The sequence below is a fragment of the Amphiprion ocellaris genome, chromosome 7 (genome assembly GCF_022539595.1).
Source record: "Amphiprion ocellaris isolate individual 3 ecotype Okinawa chromosome 7, ASM2253959v1, whole genome shotgun sequence".
Lineage (NCBI taxonomy): Eukaryota > Metazoa > Chordata > Actinopteri > Pomacentridae > Amphiprion > Amphiprion ocellaris.
Genome location: NC_072772.1, coordinates 11,182,188 through 11,201,252, shown reverse-complemented (window position 1 = coordinate 11,201,252; position 19,065 = coordinate 11,182,188). Strand labels below are relative to the sequence as shown.

General features: G+C 38.3%; 1 protein-coding gene across 1 annotated transcript in view; it reads left to right on the top strand.

Moving 5' to 3' along the window:
* The first annotated feature begins 849 nt into the window (after positions 1-849).
* Positions 850-19,065, top strand: part of rasa2 (RAS p21 protein activator 2) — a 32,461-nt gene continuing 14,245 nt past the window's right edge. Inside the window, exons 1-10 of the mRNA XM_023283038.3 lie at positions 850-1,211; positions 4,255-4,378; positions 9,252-9,355; positions 9,452-9,546; positions 11,715-11,791; positions 14,386-14,469; positions 14,897-14,969; positions 15,125-15,201; positions 15,726-15,827; positions 18,805-18,958. Of these exons, the coding sequence (XP_023138806.1) occupies positions 1,154-1,211; positions 4,255-4,378; positions 9,252-9,355; positions 9,452-9,546; positions 11,715-11,791; positions 14,386-14,469; positions 14,897-14,969; positions 15,125-15,201; positions 15,726-15,827; positions 18,805-18,958 (948 nt within the window). The 5' untranslated portion in view covers positions 850-1,153. The remainder of the gene's footprint in view (positions 1,212-4,254; positions 4,379-9,251; positions 9,356-9,451; positions 9,547-11,714; positions 11,792-14,385; positions 14,470-14,896; positions 14,970-15,124; positions 15,202-15,725; positions 15,828-18,804; positions 18,959-19,065) is intronic.

Sequence of the window (19,065 nt, the reverse complement as noted above, 5' to 3'; positions counted from 1 at the left end):
TACAGTAGAAAAACAAGTCCTAACAAGGTTAAATACGGTGGTTAAGGCTCTACTGTGTTATTTTTGGTCAATTTACCAGAGCAATTCAAAAATTAGGGATGAAAAGATAGAAAATACAGCTTTATCTGACCCTACATTATTATTAATTATGGAGATAACTACACTAATTCAAGGAACAAGACTAGGACACTATAGTATTAATAATTATGTATATTATTCTGAGTGTTTTAGAATTTAAATTATGATCCTGCAAAAATATGTAAAAACATCAAACCTAATCCAAATTTTGTTTTTATTTGCATTATTTTGTTTTGTTTTATTAGGTATTTTTCAGTTAATTATATTGCCAACAAAACAAAACAGCTAAGACACAAACATACATGAAAACCTGTTCTGTAAAAAAAAAAAAAATAATAATACAACATTGACAAAAACATTACAGTTCTTGACATAAACACGTATAAAACTAATTTTGCTAGCTTTACGGTGATGTTCAAGCTTTTTCAAGAGTAGCACACTAACAGGCTAGCTGTGATGCGTGTTTATATGTTGGCAGACATTTTCATGTTTAGGGTCATTCTCCATTTTACTATCATTTTGTGTAGCTTCGTTCCAATTAGTGTTAACAAGCTGCGGGGGTTTCTTTAGGCAAGCTTGTTCGAATTTAAAACGTTTAAAGAAACGCTTTTAATTAAATTTCACCAATGTTAAAACTGTGTGCATCGGGAATGTTTTAAAGCAGCGCCACTTAACTCCTTTCTCACCTGGTGACACATTTACATCTGCCTCACAGCGGCGGGTCTTAAGCGGACGGGGTTAACTTAAAGCACTGGTGTCCAAGATTAGCCGGCTAAGCTAGCTCCACAAGTCAAAGTATGTGTTCTCCGCACAGCGTTGCATAATAAGCGCACATAGACCTTAAATCCCCGTTAAAACTCCTACTACCGCCTCCACACTGCTGCAGCGCTAGCCGAAGGAAGCGGCTCGACTTTTTGAGGAAGCTTTCTCCAAACGTTTCGAGGCTCCAGTGTGTACGGGACCTGACGTGACGCGGTAGTGGGGCTGGCTCTCCTCCACTCTGCCTGCATTCATAAACGGATATGATAAACCAGCGCTGAATGCACCGGAGCAGCGACAACAGGCAGCCCTGACCATGGCGGAAGAGGACGACGCTAGGATTCGGATTTTACAGAGTCTGCGGGGGAAAATATGTAAGTGTGACCGGCGGGCCGACGTTTTCTGTGTCTCACACCGGGAGAGAGGTCGGTAGAACAGGCGAGCGGAGAGTCGGAGACCGGAGGGGCGCGGCGTGCTATCAACAGTCGACAGAGTGAAGCCAGAGACAGGCGGCTCATCTGGTCTGCCTAACGTCAAGTTAGCCTAGCATGCTACCAGAAGCTACGAGCCTGTTGTGAATGATTTCATTCACCCAGAAAAGCGTCGTCGTCCTCTGTTCAGCTCTGCGAACATACTGGGCGTTTTGTGCCCGTTATAAATGTTAGCTTTTGTTGTGGAGGTGAGCTGTACGCTAAGGTAGCGCTGGTGGCACAGTAGGCTAGCTGCTCCCAACCACTTCTGTCCGCCGTCACCAAGCTAACCCATTCAGTTATAACGTTACTCACTGCAGGCATCTGACAGCCAGGGAACTTGGATCATCGTAGATAATAATGGCATTAATTTCCGCGACAACATTAATTTTAACAACTAAAGATTCAAACATCAAAGTAATGGTCACTCACCCTTTATGGTTTTAGCTACTCGAGATTTTTTAGACACTTAGACACCTAAACATCTACGTTAATTTAACCTGGTAACGTTAAATGTCTGTAACATACCACTGCTAATTATTGTAGACTGTGTTGGTAGTGTATTGGCTGGTAAGTCCGTGATAGTGAGTCCTGTTTGAGCAAACTTATTTTTTCTCAGCACGTCTCTGAGTCGCCTGTCTTTGCTCTGTGACCTCATTGCAGGGGCATTAATCAACGTTTAAATTAAATTACACTGTCTTAACATTTTCCACTTCACTAATGATTAAAGTATAAATTGGAAAGAGTCAGATAATTTTCTTGGAAAACAAAAAAATCTGTTGGCAAGTTAAAGTGTATTCAGTACAATATCACTCCAACAGTGTTTGTAGTCCAAATCGGAAACATTGGCTTTAAAGTAAAATATATCACAGCCAGTATCCTCACCCTCATGTACAGGCTCATACCTGCCAGGTGGCTTTGGGCCTGATTGAATTGTTTTTTGCCAGATTGTTAAGATCTCTGTGGCTACTTGCATCAAAGGTTTCAGACACTGCTAGTGTAAAATGTTCCTTAGTGACGTTACTTCATTGCTAAAACAATGTAATCAATAATCAGAAGAAATTAATTTAAAATAATCGAGTACTAAAGAATATTTTCTTTGATTACAAATTCACTGTTTTAATATGTTTGACAAAGCATTTTTGCTAATGTGCGGTAAAGAGACACTTTGTTTCTAAAGTAGGGGTAGACTACATATGACATGAGTTGCTACAGATGTGGTTTAACTATGTATTTACTGTAAAGTGACTATAGACAGGTACATAAGGTTTGTATGCATATGCACACAATAGGATGACAAATGTCAGTTTCACTACTATGAATTAATGAGAAAACAGTAAGCAGAACAAAATAGAGGAACTGTCATGGCATGTAACTCACTTTGCAGTCTTACGAAACTCCATTCTTCCTCGTTCACACTTTGTCCTTTTTCCTTTAGCCTACATCAATGGAGGTGGCATTCTGTGAAGATGTAGTCTTATACTAACTTTTACATGGCCAGTGAGCTTTTATATGTGTGCTTGTTTGCTTAATTGTCAGAATAAAATCACAAAAAGGCCAATCGATAAATGATAAGTGGACTGGGCGGTCTACAGCTAAGACAGGTATTGTTCAGGTTCGCTCTTTGACCCCTGGATCGTGGTTTTCACAGGGTGGCATGCTTCACCTTTAGTGTAAATGTATTAGAAGAGAAGAGGCGACAGCAGGGCTGGTTGGCTAAAGTGTGTGTTTGTGTCTGCGTACATATGTGCTTGTGTGCTCTACTCCCACCAGGTCATTCTGGTTTAAGTGAGGACTTGACTGTTTCACTGGCCAGTCCTAAGATGATCTATTTTTATTCACTGTGTTTTTGTATAGGGACAAGTATGTATGACCTGAGGGAACACTCCATAGCATTTATATCCTAAGCTAATTTGCAATGCCTGTTCCATACACCATTATTAATAGCCCGTTAAAAAGCTGATCTCACCGGTGGCTTTTCTTAATTAGGTCCCTACCTGAGCTTAGGGTACCAATCCACAGCTAGAGGACTAAATTAGACCGTTGCCCCTCTAATCCCCCAGTCTAAATCTGACTCTGTGTGAAGTTATTAACAGCACTGTGTTTGAGTTGCTGTTAGCTGTCCTGACAATGCAGGTTCGACTTAACTGATTATCTGACGTGGAGTATTTTTTTGTTTATGTGTTGCATTAAACCCCGTGTCACGTAATCCGGGTCTGCCTGCAGTGCAATGGAAGTGGTGTGTGTTAAAAAGGTGTTTGTCATTTGTGAATCAGCGCTGTACTGTCGCCATTGGATATGCTGAGGAAGTCAGTGTTTCATGTTTTTAACCACATATGAGCTTCAAGTCTACTTCAGCTACATCCGCTCTGCAGCTTGCCCTGACAATTGGCAAGAGCTTGTGTCCCCAAATGAACATCAAAGCATGTTTTAGAAGTGTACAGCGTATGATTGCTGGCATTTCTATTATATTGATTACGATTTGGTTGTATTCTGAGTCCGTTTCAATGAAAGACATGTTTTCTTTTTTGGCTAAGAATAAAGTAGGAATTTACTAGACTGAAACAGTTTCTTTTGTTTTCAGAACTGCCAGGCTTTAGGACTGCCACCAAAATATTGTAATAAATTATTATTATCATTATTATTGTTTTTTTGAGATCTGAAGCTTAAATGCATAAATTGTGTTCTCAGTCAAGTTTTGTTGAAGGTAAATTGTGTATCTGTTGAAATGTTATGGAATTCACCTCTCTGTTGCTTCTCTGTTGGAAAATTCTTACTGATAATGTTAATAGCGTGGGTGGGAATTTTCAGGGTATCACTGATGTGCTAAAGACAATGTCTGTCTGTGTGTGTGTATGGAATTAATGGATTTTTTGCTTTTATGTTGTAAAGACTACTGTTATTTTGATGCCGTTGTGATGATAATGTTCTCCTTTTGGTGCTGCAGGTGAAGCTAAAAACCTGGGTCCAGTTTCGGGTCCAAATCGTCAAAGAGATCTCTGCACCTTTTGCACCATAAGTCTGGATCAAGAGGAGGTGTTCCGAACCAAGGTGTTTGACAAAAGTGTCAGGTAAGCAGGATAATCTCCTAACATACATGAAGTAAATTTTAATGTTGATTATAGTTGCAAAACATTTTGTCTTCATGTCTTTTTCTTTAATCAGGGTTGCAATTTGACAGCTGCTAGTTTGCAAATAAGTGTTGTCTGAAACGTTACGCTTTTATTACTCTTTAATACTTTTATGCTATTAGCTACACATCCACACTTAGGTTAAATGCAATGCCTCTGGATTATGTAATGAACAAGAATGGACAAAGTTTATTTTTAAAGTTGAAGGATGCCAAAACATTAGGTGACTAAATTGATCATATTATGTATGTAGCAGGTGTTGAGCACAAATGAGCTGTAATTAGTTTACAATGTTGACTTGGTAAATCATTTTACATAATTAATGAAATGTTATTGACATGAACTTTCTCGATATTAAGAGTACTGCTGTACTTCGCTAACTTCTGTCAGAAAAAAGCAATAATAAGTCAACAGCAACATGTCACACCTCACAGACTAATACAGAATCGTAGCAGTTAAGTGGTAAATTACCAGTTGTAACTTGAAGTATAATATGCATTGACACATTTGGGGTATTCAGGACAAGCATGACTGATTGTATGTATAGTATGAGACTTCAGTTATTTGTTTCCTGCTCAGTGCTGCATTTCAAAAGGACACCGTCTCAAAAAGAAGCGTTTTCACTGTGATTCAGGATGTTTTCTGTCAGGGGTTTATGACCATCATGTCAAGTCATTGCTGGCTATGCAGTAAATTCAAGCAACTTTCTTTTAATATTTAAGTAAAGTTTTCAGTTTAAGTGTGTAGTATTTAAAGCATTTCTTCCACCTTAGGATGTTTTTTTATCTTAGTGGTGGATATTTTGTGTGGTTAAAGACGTGTAGCATTCAATCAGGTCAAACTATCTTCACAGGTTTACAAATAGGAGAATTTGCTGCTCTTTTCTAATTAATGTGTGTAATTTGTCATTATTCTTAACTCAGCAGTTCAATCCATAATTATTTGTTACAGCCCTAGTTTTGTTAATGTACCTTAATGTTAATTGGGTGTATTGTTAAAATTTAAAAAAACAAATGTAACACGATTTACCCTGGATTTTTCCTGTAAATGTAGCCGTTGTATGCAAACCTCATGGTTGTTCAACTGCCACGATTAGTTAAATAAAGTCTAAGATAAAATGCAAACTGCATTGCAGGAGCATCATTGCGTGTCAGCACAGAATATACATTCATTCTGGGGTCGAAGTTTGTTATTTTCTTTTGAGGTTAGAATTAGAAGGAACCTATTCTTTGCAATGTAAGGCATGAGTAGAGAGGCATGGACTAGTCTGCTCTAGAACATGTTTAGCTGCTGTTATTCATTGTGTAATTTTCAATTAGTTTTAGGAATAGAAGTCAGGACAGCTTTAAAAAAAAATAGAAATATCCTGTTGATAAAAATCTCTCACGTGGAAACAATTACACTAAACTCTGGACCCTTTATATTTGTTGTGTGCCTGGCAGAGAAGAAATGTCCAGTTTTAAATGCATTTGTTTGATTATATCTCAGAAACTGGCAGTATGTGGCTCATAGCTATATGTGACTGTGTGAGCCCCTTCAGCTGGGAGACATTGAGTGATTTTGCCTGAAATGAGGCATTTTACCATTAGCTACATGTTCGCAAGCAGCTCAGAGAAAGGTGTGGGAGATCAGGAAACCTTTTAGGTTGCCATCTCCATCATTGCACATCTCACTGTAAACATGGGCCTGCCTTCTCTGGGTATTTCACAACAGCTCTTTTTTTTTTTCTCTCCTGATTTCGGTACCGTTCAAAAGGATTTTACAGTCTCTGAGGAAGTGTGTCCTCCCACGCTCTCCCCACTCTTTCTCTCTGTGTCACTCTCAACTACCTTAGCCACTGTTTAGCACATCTTAATAATCACTCAAATTTGGCCCACTGCTTATTTGATGGTGCTTGACTCATGCCTGTTGTATGTTCTCCTGTCTCTAATTGTTTAAAGGCTGTATGGAAGCTCTAATTGCAGCTAATCCCTAGGATAAAGTAGGCATGTTCAAACAGCTGTGGTCAAGTGGTTCTACCTTGTGTTTGCGCATTATTTGGAAACGAGAATGACAACAGAGGGAAAGGTAGTATAGTGGGTGTAAGTTTGAGTGTGTGCAGAACGGGGGGGGGGGAGGTGTTTACAAGTGCGTAGTTCCATGTGATGTTGAGTAGGATGTGTGGGTGTATGCTGGATGTGTTGACCAAGCCCTGTGTGGAATAGTCAGGGAAGATCTTTCACCATCCAAGATGCATAAATGTTGAGGGAAGCATGTATCAACTTGAGAGCTACAGGACCACGTTTCCTCAATAGCACTATTGAATATTAATACAGATATATCTGTTCACAAGGTTAGTTTCCAGTTCCTGATTCAGTGTTTAACCCTCCGAATCTAAAGCAGTTTCTGGGTGTGTTTTTTTGGTTCTGTCACATTTTAATTCACTGTGGGCTTGTTTTCCACTGCAATATTAAGTCCTTCGTCTCTACAAAAACAGCACAACTGTGGCTACAAGAAGAGAGAACGTAAAAATGTATTTTGTGCAATATGACAAAGTTATTAAAAAATGAAAGACAATAATTTAATTATTTTTGATTATTTATTTTATAAAACTGAATAAAAGGAAATCAACATGTACAATATTTTACCAGCTGCAGAAAAAAATGGTGGTTACACATTCTACTGATATTTTATTACTTTCATTTAATCTGTTCTGTGTAAACACTGCCTGTAGTTCAGCCCAGTTCCGCTGAAAAGTTGTCTTGTGACTGTTAGTCACCACTGAGTAACTGCTTTATGGATGCCCTGAGGAGCCTGCAATTTTTTAGTTTTATTATTATTATCTGATTTGTGCGATTTCTTTGAGACCTGCCTCTTCCGAGGGTTAAAATGACGGAAAAGTAACTGTACATGACATTTGTTTAGTTATACAACCAGTAAATTTCAGACATGTTTGTTTGGCAGTGTTTTTTGTTGTACATCTGCTGTATAACTATCTTACATATACACCATGTACATATATCTACCAAGTTGCTGACTATTACTTTGATCCTGCATTTTTGTTTCACATTTTAAACAAACAAGCGAACAAATCTCCCAACTTTGTCAACTGTCACTGGCCTTTAAATTTAAAAAAGCAGGGATTACTGTTGCAGTTTCACTTGGACATATGAACGGTTTACCCAGCTGTCTAAGTACGGTTCAGTCTGTTTGGGACAGGTGGTCCATCTGCAGGCAGCACGTACATCGAGGTAGTGCTTAACCTACAATCGGCTATGTCAGATCAAGCTGTCTGGCTCGCAGTCTTGGTCGTGAGGTAGTTACTTTGGCAGGACTGAGTGCCACAGATGCTTGGGCCCTCTGTGTTTCTGCCAGCTCCTACCAGGCAGTCAGTCCTGTGCTGAACAGCAGAGATGTAACCACCTTGCTGCTTGGTTAGGTTATATAGCATTAATTGGAGTTTGTATGTTCCTCCTGTGTCTGGTTAAGTTTCAGGTGTCCTCCCACAGTTTAGAGAATACAGGCTAGGTGGATTGGAAACTCTAAATTTGCCTAAAGGCATGAATGTGTTGTCTGTTAGTGTGACATCCCTGCAGTGGACTTGCAAGCTGATCTGGCCTCTTGATACGTGCTGAATGATAAGTCAGAACACAGTAGTGACAAGAATACTTTCCAGATTTTTATGTATAATCATTTTTTATGTTTAATATTGATATGACAAATATATGCAAAAGTTCCTCTGAAATTGATATTTAATGCAAATTCCTTGAAGATTTAGATCTGACAGAACTTCACGTGTGACACAAAAGTCTTGAACAAATTACATTTTTTTTAGCTTCATTTATCATCACAAAATTATTGAACTCACACGTCTACATGTAACACTTTTTTTTGGATGTTTTTTTCAGTTAAATGAAGTTATCTACACGAATATAACACCAAATAAGCTTCACATGTAATTGTTACAGGGTTTGTACACTGCTACACAGCGTGAAATGACAGCCTGGGAGACTACATGGCAAAAGTGACAGATTTAAACCTACAACATACCAAGAGCATTCCTTTCAACCCCGATGAGTCATGAGGGCACCCTGTGCTCTCCACCTTCTGCTCAGACGGTTCATTTTCCAGTAAATTAACAAAGCCTGCCTTGATCACAGTATTGTGATATTGTTTTTACGTGTAGGCTGCAACACACCGTGTTTATTTAGAAATTGTTCATTATGTTTTTCTGCATAATTTATGGACATAAACACAGCCTTAAATGTCTCATTGTTAAAACTGAACAGCAGTATATGACAAGATGAAACCGAAAAAGGGAACTCATGAGTTTAAGGTATAGCATTAGGTCAGATGACCGTCATGCATCAAGACTCTATGCAACAGTTTAGCACTGGTTGTAGCACTTCTATCACTTTGGTCATAGTACCATTGTTCAGCTGCAGTCAACAGTTTCTAGAAGTCAGTGTCTCAGTTCCAGAAACATACGTGCAGACCTGGCAGAGCAATAGACATTAATGTGGAGGAAATTGGATAACAAATCCAAAACTAAGGACCCAAGTCTCTCTGAATACCCAGTCCTTGTTTGCAAGGAGTCAAGGGCCAAATTGGAAAAAAAGACAGATAGGGAAGTGTGTATTAATACTGCATGTAAAGCATTTTTAACACACAAGGATCATTTACACAAAAGCCTTTACCAGTATGGTACAGTCACTAAGCTGGTGACCTGGTTTACCACAGACTATACCACCTGTTACATAAACTCTTACCTACTGCTTTTATCCCTAAAAGGTGTGACCTTGTTGCTAACCTTAACCCCTGCCTTTATTTATAGCCCCTTCTACGGAGAAGACTTCTACTTTGAGATCCCACGCCCATTTCAGTGTTTATCCTTCTATGTTTATGCCAAGAGCGTTTTTCAAAGGGACCTACCTGTTGGTAAGTCACACTCATGAAGCCACTTAAACTAAATACATTTCCTCCTTTTAAATTGATGTGTTGTAGGTAAATGTGTGCGCACTTACTTCCTTTCAGGCAAGGTGTCAATCCGGAAGGATGATCTATGTAAATACAGTGGGAAGGAGCACTGGTTTAGCCTTCATCCAGTAGATCCTAACTCAGAAGTCCAGGTAAGTTCTTAGGAAGTTCAGTGTTTTTAGAAGGTCATTCATAAATGCAATTTCAAAACTTGACACCTAATTTACAGCACATCTTATCCTGCTTGCAGGTTTTAAAGCAAAAAATTGTGTTGTGACTACTTCCAGATGCTTTATAGTTGGCACTGAAGTTATTGATAATGAGGCTGCGCCACTCACCTCAGCGAATGCATGTTTTTACAGCTTGCAGAACCCCAACATTACAAACAGGATATTCACTTGCATGTGGTCTAAAATTTGCATAGAGATTAGATCATTTAAGTCAAAATAAGGCTTAATAATCTCTGTCCAGGCTGGAAGCATCACCTTCCCCCACTCAAAAACACACTGTCGTAGTCTGGTTGCAGGAAAATGAAATGCAATATACAAAACACAAGTGTTGGGATGTTTTTGGTAGACTGAGTTGAAGAAAGGCAAATATTTCAGGGACAAAGCAAGAATCCTATATAGGATGGGACTGCAGTGCAACTGTTTGTACCTGTAACCTGTGTGTTGTGAAAGGGCCATGATAAATGTATGGAAGAGATTTTTCAGGTTTAAAGCCTACAGCATTAGGAACAGTTCTATTACCAGAAACATTGTTTTTGGCATTTTAGCATTATTTGTGTCACTTGCAAGATTGAAATTTGAGGGCAATGGCAAGTCAAGATCAATATCTTGGCTCTTAATTAACATTTTAAAAGGTGAAATAAAATTCATTAAGAATTTGGCACTAACTCACTCCGACTTTTTTATCATGCAAATGAAAACTAACCTGTTGTGGCTGCATAGGAGATGGTTACTCAGAATTTGCCTGTTGTCCAAAAGTTGGTGGTTTTTGTGACACACAAGTATGCCAACACTCTGGTTTGCAAGGTTACCAGATAATGACAACAAATTTCTATGAATTGTTTTATAGATAGATTTGCTGTTAAACTGCAACTAGTTAGACAGGTTAGCTTGCCAGCTGCGGTCTCAGATTATCAGGTGTTTTTGGTTCAGCCTCTGGGTATGTGTTAAACCTGCCTTTTTCCGTTCAGCCTTTAATTGATCATTTACAGGACTGCTGTTCTAGTTTCTCACATGTAGGCTATGTATGTGGGTAGTTTTATTTCAACTGTACATTTCTTTGATCAGACAGTTTTTGTGGTCTGGTAGTGCTGGGTGAAACTACAGCACACTGCCACTTTCTATGCTGCTGTAGCTAACATGTTGACTCTAGCTGCCATTAGCCCACGCCAGACTATTCTGGGTATGTGCTGCTACACTGATTCACTCACAAGTAGACACTTTCAACTGCAAAGTTACATCAGTGAGTGATGGAGGTGTGATTGCAATGCCTCTCAGATTTGGTGTGTAGCCAAACAAGGGCTGTGCGTGCACGCTGTGAGCAGTGTTAAGGCATTTTGTAGCGAACTTGCTCAGGTAATAAAGAAAAACTTGAATGACGCTGCAAATTATACATTCCTTTGACCATATTCATTACCCAGTAGTGATAAGTAATAGTTGTAATATGACTGTTAATTAACTGAGGATTGGACTCATTTGGACCCTTGCAGAGTAGTTCATGTTATATTGCCATGAAGCCCTATCTTGCATCAGAAAGAACTACTTGCCGTCTTAGCCAAGTGCTGAATTGCAGAGACAGACTGCGTGTGGGGGCGTTTTGTTTAGCTCTCTCTCTGTTGTTCACTCTCTCGCTCTAAATGTCTCTCTCTCACTCCAACACTTCCGAAAGCAAGACCGGCAGCCTTCACCACATCCGACCCCGTAAAGATCTTTTTGAGCGATGACAAAATTCACAGCTGTTGTGGCTCTTGTCGCACATGGTGCCTCCATTAACCTAAAACAAGATGATACATGAGGTGGAGCGAGGCCACAGGTCTAGCACTAATGCTAAAGAAGAACAAGAAGCTGTTTTAAATATGACAGTGAGAGAAATGTGTAACTTGGTACAAGCCAAAAGCATAAAGACAGTATTCTTCAAAAAAAAAACTTGCAGCTCTACAGCCAAACTTCTATCTTGTTTGACAACCTGCATATTAACTCAGGATTTGACTTGAAATTTTTTGACTTCTTGTGCCCTGATGTAAGACTGATGTCACATGACTTGAGCAATTTGTAACTTTCAAAACTCTCTCTCTTCTCCTTGTGGTTGACAGGGTAAGGTTCACCTGGAGATGCGACTTAATGAAGTGATCACAGAGAACGGCTCATTAGGTCAACACTTAGTAGTCCGGTGAGTTCCAGGATTCCCTTGTTGCCAATTATGTGTCATCTCATACAGTTGATTGTCTTATGGCCCTTGAAAATTTGCAAGGAATTTGAAATCATGGTAGAATTTAAAAGCTGAGAATTGAAATGAGAGTGTGTTTTCAGTGGCTGAAGATCAAACCCTCATGTCAAAGTGTGTTTCTATTCTCTTTTAAAAGAAAGCAATTTTGAGCCAAAATTCTTTCTATAAAAATATTATGTATACACAGAAATACACACACAAACCATAAGCTGCCTTCATGTGTAATTTAACTACCAATTAGACTGAGCCTGAAATAAGATAATAAAAAGAAGAGGAAGAATATAGACTTATTTTAGACATACAATCAAAGATACGAATCAGAAATCAAAGCAATAAGCACAGGATCATGCATTAAAATGTAGTTTATGCTCTAACATTCTAAAAGCTTCGAGAGTTTAAAAACTATGTGTAATATTTTTAATTCATAGGAAATAACTATTTCCCACTACCTGTAATACTGAAACTTTCCTCTTCTCCTCTTCTCTAAGCTACGATGACTGCATCCACTCAAATTAGTTTCAATCATATACATTTTCTCAGTGATTATAGATTTAAGTTTAAAAGAGCTCATGTCCTAAGAAAACTGCACAAAATGCACTTTTTGTGTTGTATGCAAACTGGAAACATCTGTTAAACAGTTCAGAAAGAGGTTTATGAGGAGGAAACCAGAATGTCTTAAAATGATTATCAAAGAGGAGTCATCAGTGTTAACAGTATATCATTCTCTAATCTTCGCTCTCAGTAGGCCACAATATTACTTTATCACCTTTACTGCTGAGCTGTACGTTTCACATCATAAACTTTTCGCAAACACAAACTGATAGACAGATAAAGACGTGGGAGGATGGTCAAAAGAAACCACTTATTGTGTGAATAGGCTGAGAAAAACGTGTGTGTGTGTCAGAAGTCAGGCTGTTTACGTATGTTGTTTTACACCCCCCACCCATTCATACTTGGAGAGCAGGGTAATGAGGAGGAAGTGATGGCATTTGAGCAGGAAGCCTGCACTTCTCAGACTGCAACCGCTGTGGTTTTCTGCTGCTGTCATTCACTGTTTCACTCGGATTGTTTGCCTAAAATGTGGAGCTGCTCACCGTCAGCTCTTAACCACCTGTGCGTAGATGATGAACGCTGCAGGATCTGCTTGATTAGGGAAGGTAGCAAAGTTCAAATCAAACATGTCAAGCTTATCACTTGCACACCTCTAGTCATCCTGTTGTAGCGCGATTAGTCACCATAGATGGTCAGATCGGAGCTGGATGGGGATGAGTTAAGACAGATGCAAAGGAGGCTATAGGGAATATTGTCATGACACCCTGGAAGATAATACACAAACATCCTGACATTCGGCTGCTCGACTTTTCCCACTGGCCTCACTTAGCGATGGGCTGAATTCATTCTTATTCTCTGGCGACTCCTGCTTTAGCAGCCACATCCTGTTTATGGTGCCTACAGTGTCTGTTTGTTGTCACCTGAAACACCGGTGAAAAGAAGCAGTGGTCCCTGTGTGACACAAGCTGAACATGAGGGCAAAGCATGACTTCTAAACAAAGACTATAACACACTTGAAGAATCCTGTGCTATCGTATACTTGTGTGCAATTTCTATTACATTTCATATCATTTTTAAATGGCGATCTTGACAATTGATCACAGATTAGTCATTAATTAATTAACTGGCAAACTGGACAAAAATAAACAGAAAATCATTTCGATAAACAGCAGACAATATATGCAATATGTTAGCCTCTTTTGTTGCTAATAGAGATCATGACAAAATTTGTTTTTGTTAGTTTTATTTTTAAATAACATTGATAATTTCAGCTTGATTTTTTGGGGGGTTATACTCTATCAGTATTCCACACATCATACATAATTATGCATGTTTGTGCGTGAGAAAAAAATAATTGTGACGATGCAATGAGATTAAATTCTTTACTTTTTGACTTCTTTCATTTTTGTTTTGTTTTTTTAATTGATGCTCAGCACAGTGATAAATAAATTTTTCAGTAGTGGTACATGTATATTACCTGAGAACAACTTGTAGGTGCACGTTTTTATAATTGTATGTCAGAATTAAGAGTCAGTGTCTATTAGATCTGCCATTGGAAACTTCTGTTGTTTAAAAAAAATAGTTTCCTGTTTTAAGTAAACATCCTGAGTGCTGTGGTAGTTTAGACCACAGAGGGTTAATCGCAGTAGCATTTCCACCGAGGCATCTGTTGAACCAACAAGAAATTATTTACTGTGCTCTCAAGACATAGTGTTGAAAGCTAATCTCTGCCAAGGTCTAGGTCACTTTAAAGCCTGTCAAATCCTGAAATATTAAAAATTTTGTTCCACAGTGACCAGCTCCGTAGTACAATTCTAAAAGATGAAATAACTGATCTGTTAATTATTTAACATCAAAATAGTCCCTAAGCTGATAACAATGATTCAAGCAGTAGAAATTATACTTTCACTTGTTGCTATTTATGTTATGTGCTTACACAGTTGTATTCATTTAGTTTCTTTCTATATCTTTGTGAATCCCTTTAGAATAATAGAGTGCAAAGAACTGCCTTTGATCAGTGGGCAGAACTGTGACCCCTATGCCACCGTGTCACTCGTCGGACCTGCCAGGTAACTCTGAATGCTGCATATATGCCAAAAGAGCAAGGCTTGCTTAATGACATGTAAATATGGTGATATTCAGTTCACGATTTTCAAACTATTAAACAGGTTGTGAAGCATTAAGCGTCACTGTACATCACCAGATAATGTTACACTGAATAACCTGATCTACCTGGTATGAATATGTCCTACTCTTCGGGAATATGTCAGTATTTTAGCCAGATCTAAATGCAGTTTTTTAATCTGGCGCACAAAACCTCCTTAGGAAATTCCAAAGACTTTCTGGTCAGACTGATCATATTTTGGCACTAACCAGGACCTTTTTACAACTAGTATAACTACATCTGAGCATCTTACGTCGTGTCCTGACCATGTAAATGTAGTCCCATTTTGTGAAGAGTGTGTGAGTATCAGTTTCTGTGTTGTATCTCTACAGGTCTGACCAAAAGAAAACAAAGGTAAAGAAGAAAACCAGCAACCCTCAGTTTGAAGAGACCTTCTTCTTTGAGGTAAATTCTGCAACCGCACATTTTGCAGCCTGACATCAAATGTTTGAGTTAATCTGTTGGTTATGTTATTGATAGGTTACATTAAAAAAAAAAAAAAAGAAAAAAAAAGAAAAACAAGTAGTAAACTTAATAAAACTTGATATGTTCGTCCTTAGGTCACACGGTCCAGCAGCTACTCTAAAAAGTCTCATTTCCAAGTGGAGGAGGAGGACATTGAAAAACTTGAGATCAAGTGAGTTGTTTTTTTGTTTTTCTTTGTCTCATCTGCGCATTACACTCTCTCCCTCTCTCTCTCCCACTTTGTCTCGCTCCCACTCTGTAGTCTTGACAGAAGAAAAATTATTTCTTAACAACTTGAGGACAAAAAAGTGAATTTGGATCTGGTGTGTTCTGACTACTGATAGAGAGCCTTGGTTTCTGGTTAAGGATATGTGGGGCTTCCGTCACAGTGGACTCATAGCTCACTGGGTAAGACTAGACAGATTCAAAGGTAAACACTCATGCATGGTTTTGAGGTTTGGATTTGAGGTGGTGTCATTGCACGGGTATTGTATTGGCTTTTAAGCACCAAACAGGTAAGCACCACTTAGTAGTGACTTTTTACAAATCCTTTTGCCTTGTTAGATTCTGGTGGTTACATGTGTTGTACTGAACACACGCATCAATAAAAATTGTGTCTGACTTGATGTACACGTAGTTTAATGCCACTATTTATAGATGTAACAGTCTTTCAGCTGACATCCTCTACCTTTACAGAGTTGACCTGTGGAACAATGAGAATCTGGCTCAGGATGTGTTCCTGGGGGAAACGCGGGTCCCTGTCAAGATCCTGCGAAATGACCACATCCACAAAGCCTGGTAATTAGTAGACACAACAAGATTTCTAAGTGTCTTACATTTTCTTTCTACTAGGACTGTAAACAAATCCAAATGTTTCATTTGAGTAAGGACAGATAATGTAACATCACCGCGAATCATAGAAACTTTCTTCTTATAACTGCAGATTTTGAATCATGTCCATCTGATTCCATGAGCTCTTCTGACTTTTATTTTCCCAAACCTCCACCTCTGTTTCCACCATTCTTTTCCACTGATACCATTCACTGTGTAACAGCTCCTTCAAGACACAATTTAGACTTTTTTTTTTCCTTTTTGGAGAAATGGGTACAAATCTGCCTTATTTTTATTTTTATATGAATTAATGCACATACTTGAAATATTATCCTGTATATTTTGTGAGCAAGTAAAGTTACACATGACAATTCAATACAGAAAATGAAGCAGTGTAGAGCTTTTCTGGAACAGTATAAATGCAATTTCAAAGATAGATGGAGATATTTGGTTGAAATTGTTGTATATATGTTTTTGTTTGATGTGTATGTGCTTGGTGTTTTTTGTACCACTCATAGTTGCAGTACCCTGGTAAAGCTGCCAGTCTGGCACATTGTCTTCAAATGTTATTCTTCAGTTGCAGCAGTCACATGGTTAAAAATACTAGAGAGACAAAAAATACCTGTTCTGCATACACACATACACACCACTCCTGGCTGAGGTTAATAACCAACAGATTCTCTGTCTGTGGAAAGATTTGATGGAAAGAGGTGTAGGTATTTATCATTTTACCCCTCACAATCTGGTGTGTCTGTTCCTTTAAAAATGGATTACATTGTTGCCGATAAACAAGACCAAGCCAGACACGATCACTTTGAAGTCATGGCCCGGTCACCTTGCTCTTAACTAGATCAGATCTTGACGTTTGGGAGGTGGAGCCTCTTGCTTTAGATTTTTTCTGCTTAGGAACTTCCATCTTGCATATGGGCAACTCGTGCTGTTAAGTTTTTCCTTGTCATTACAAGGTGATTTGACCGATCTTCCTAGATTTCTCAGTGTTCAGCAGTTTTGCCATTGTGTGGGTGGTTTCCTAGCTTTGCGTCAGAGTAGGTGATATGGGATTATGCCAGATAGCAATCTGTTGGTACATGAGGGCTGTGAGTTGAATGCGTGGGCGGCTTTTTGCATGGTGGCAGTACCTCATGTCCCATGTTTATGTTGGAAGTCGTCCATGTTGCATTCATAAAACAAAAAAAAATATTTTTTTTTAAAATGTTCTGCCTCATAAACTCAGGACAGGTGATCTGTCGATGCGTCTGTGTGCCATGGTTGCAGATCAAGCAGCTTATGATTAAACCTTCAGTACGTAACTGCAGCTCTTGAAGCGCTGCAGTTCAACTCTGCATGTAATAGTTTTGTGTTATGCTCCACCTGTTGGATTCTAGGAGGATGTGCAGACAACAAAAATTATTGTATTGCAGTTTCATTTTTTAACATCCTGTTATTTTTAAATGGAAACTATACAGTCCACCAAAAATTGTTAAGTAGCTGGAGATACGCATTTTATTTTGCATATTTTTTATATTTTATATACTGTACATAGTAGACAGGAAGGGATTAGCTTTATTGAGTTGTACTTGTTTGCAAGTAATGTGACACACTTTGACTTTGGATGAGTGAGTTGCTGCAGTAAAACATCTTCTATTTGAAGTAAATGTTCTCCGAATAGAGTATTGTGGTATGCATTAGACAGTTGCGTACTTACATATTATTGATCATTTATGGATGCTTTGTTTGGGTTTGTATTTATATATTTTTTTAATATATTTTCTGTTTATTTAAGCTTACAAAACACCCACTGGTTAAATCTTGTGTAAAATGGATTCGGAAAAACTTTGTTTCAGTCGAAAGGCAGTATTGCCCAATTTGATAGCATTTATGTGTAAGCCTCTTGTTTTACATAAAGTTTTTATGTATATTTACATATTTTTATTGATATTTTACTGTATATACAGCAGTATATTTCATATTTATCTCTGTAAGGTGCTAATTTCTGTAGTGCATTGTAACAGCTTTGTATAGAGGCTGTAAATCACATTAACATTGGTATAATTAATATAATTGATAACAATTTATCAAATTACAGAGTGACAATGTGAAAGGGAAGAATTATTATTATAAATAATTATGAGTTGCCATTGTTTAGGTGTTTTTGTCTGATGTTTCTGAGTGTTGATGGAGTCCAAAGTATTGAAGTTATGTTGACTGTGTGTCACGGCAACAAATGATTGTTTGTGTTGATCTTTAACTGATGGATGTGTAAATAAGCATTTGCTAAGAAGTCTCATCAACATCAAAGGTGATTATCAGTCATCAGTCGTATTTAAAACTTGTTTCCACTTCCGCCAAGCAGATGGAAAAGATTATTTCTTGCAGGTTTAAACAGTGCAGTGTGTTCTTTCACTTACAATATATTCAGAAACTCTTTTCCAACCACCATGTTCAGCTGTTGCTTTCTGATGAAGCGATGAGAGATAGTTGTTTGTACAACTTTTACCGTATTTAGGTAAGATGTGGGATAAAAGCATATTTTGACCAACTCAGATACTTTCTTTGTTCCAGTGTTGATTTTTACCTTATATCAGTTACTGTAACTGGTACAACCTGTACCAGTTACAGTAACTGGTACAGGTTGCTTCTCTTGCATTGAACAATTGTTTTCAGATCACTGTGAACACAAAATTATATTGTTATTTGGCCCATTTGTAGTTTTAGGATGGTTGTATTGTAGATTAGTTGTCAGTAGAAGTGTCCATGCCATCCCTTACTACCTAGTACATCTTTAGCTACCTGTTTGCTAGCTTTCCAAAGACCACAAAGCCTTGTATCAAACTATGTTGTAGGTTAAATGTGTTCAGAGATTGGTCCATTATGACACTGAAAACTATTTGTGCTCCCACACCTCACTACACACTGATATGGCATCTGTCTTGTGCTCTAACAGGTATCTCCTCCAGCCCAAAGGGAACGGCAGTAAGTCGAAGTCTGATGATTTAGGATCCTTGCGGTTGAAGCTGACCTACATAGAAGACACAGTGCTGCCATCTGCCTGCTACACACCACTCTGCAACCTGCTGCTCAAATCCCCCGATGTGAAGGTAAGACAGCAGCTCAAGTTACACTAAATCCTAAGATGGAGGAAAACCCGAAAAAATATGTACACAGTTGTATTATTCTACTTCTCCACATTTTTTATTGTCCTTCT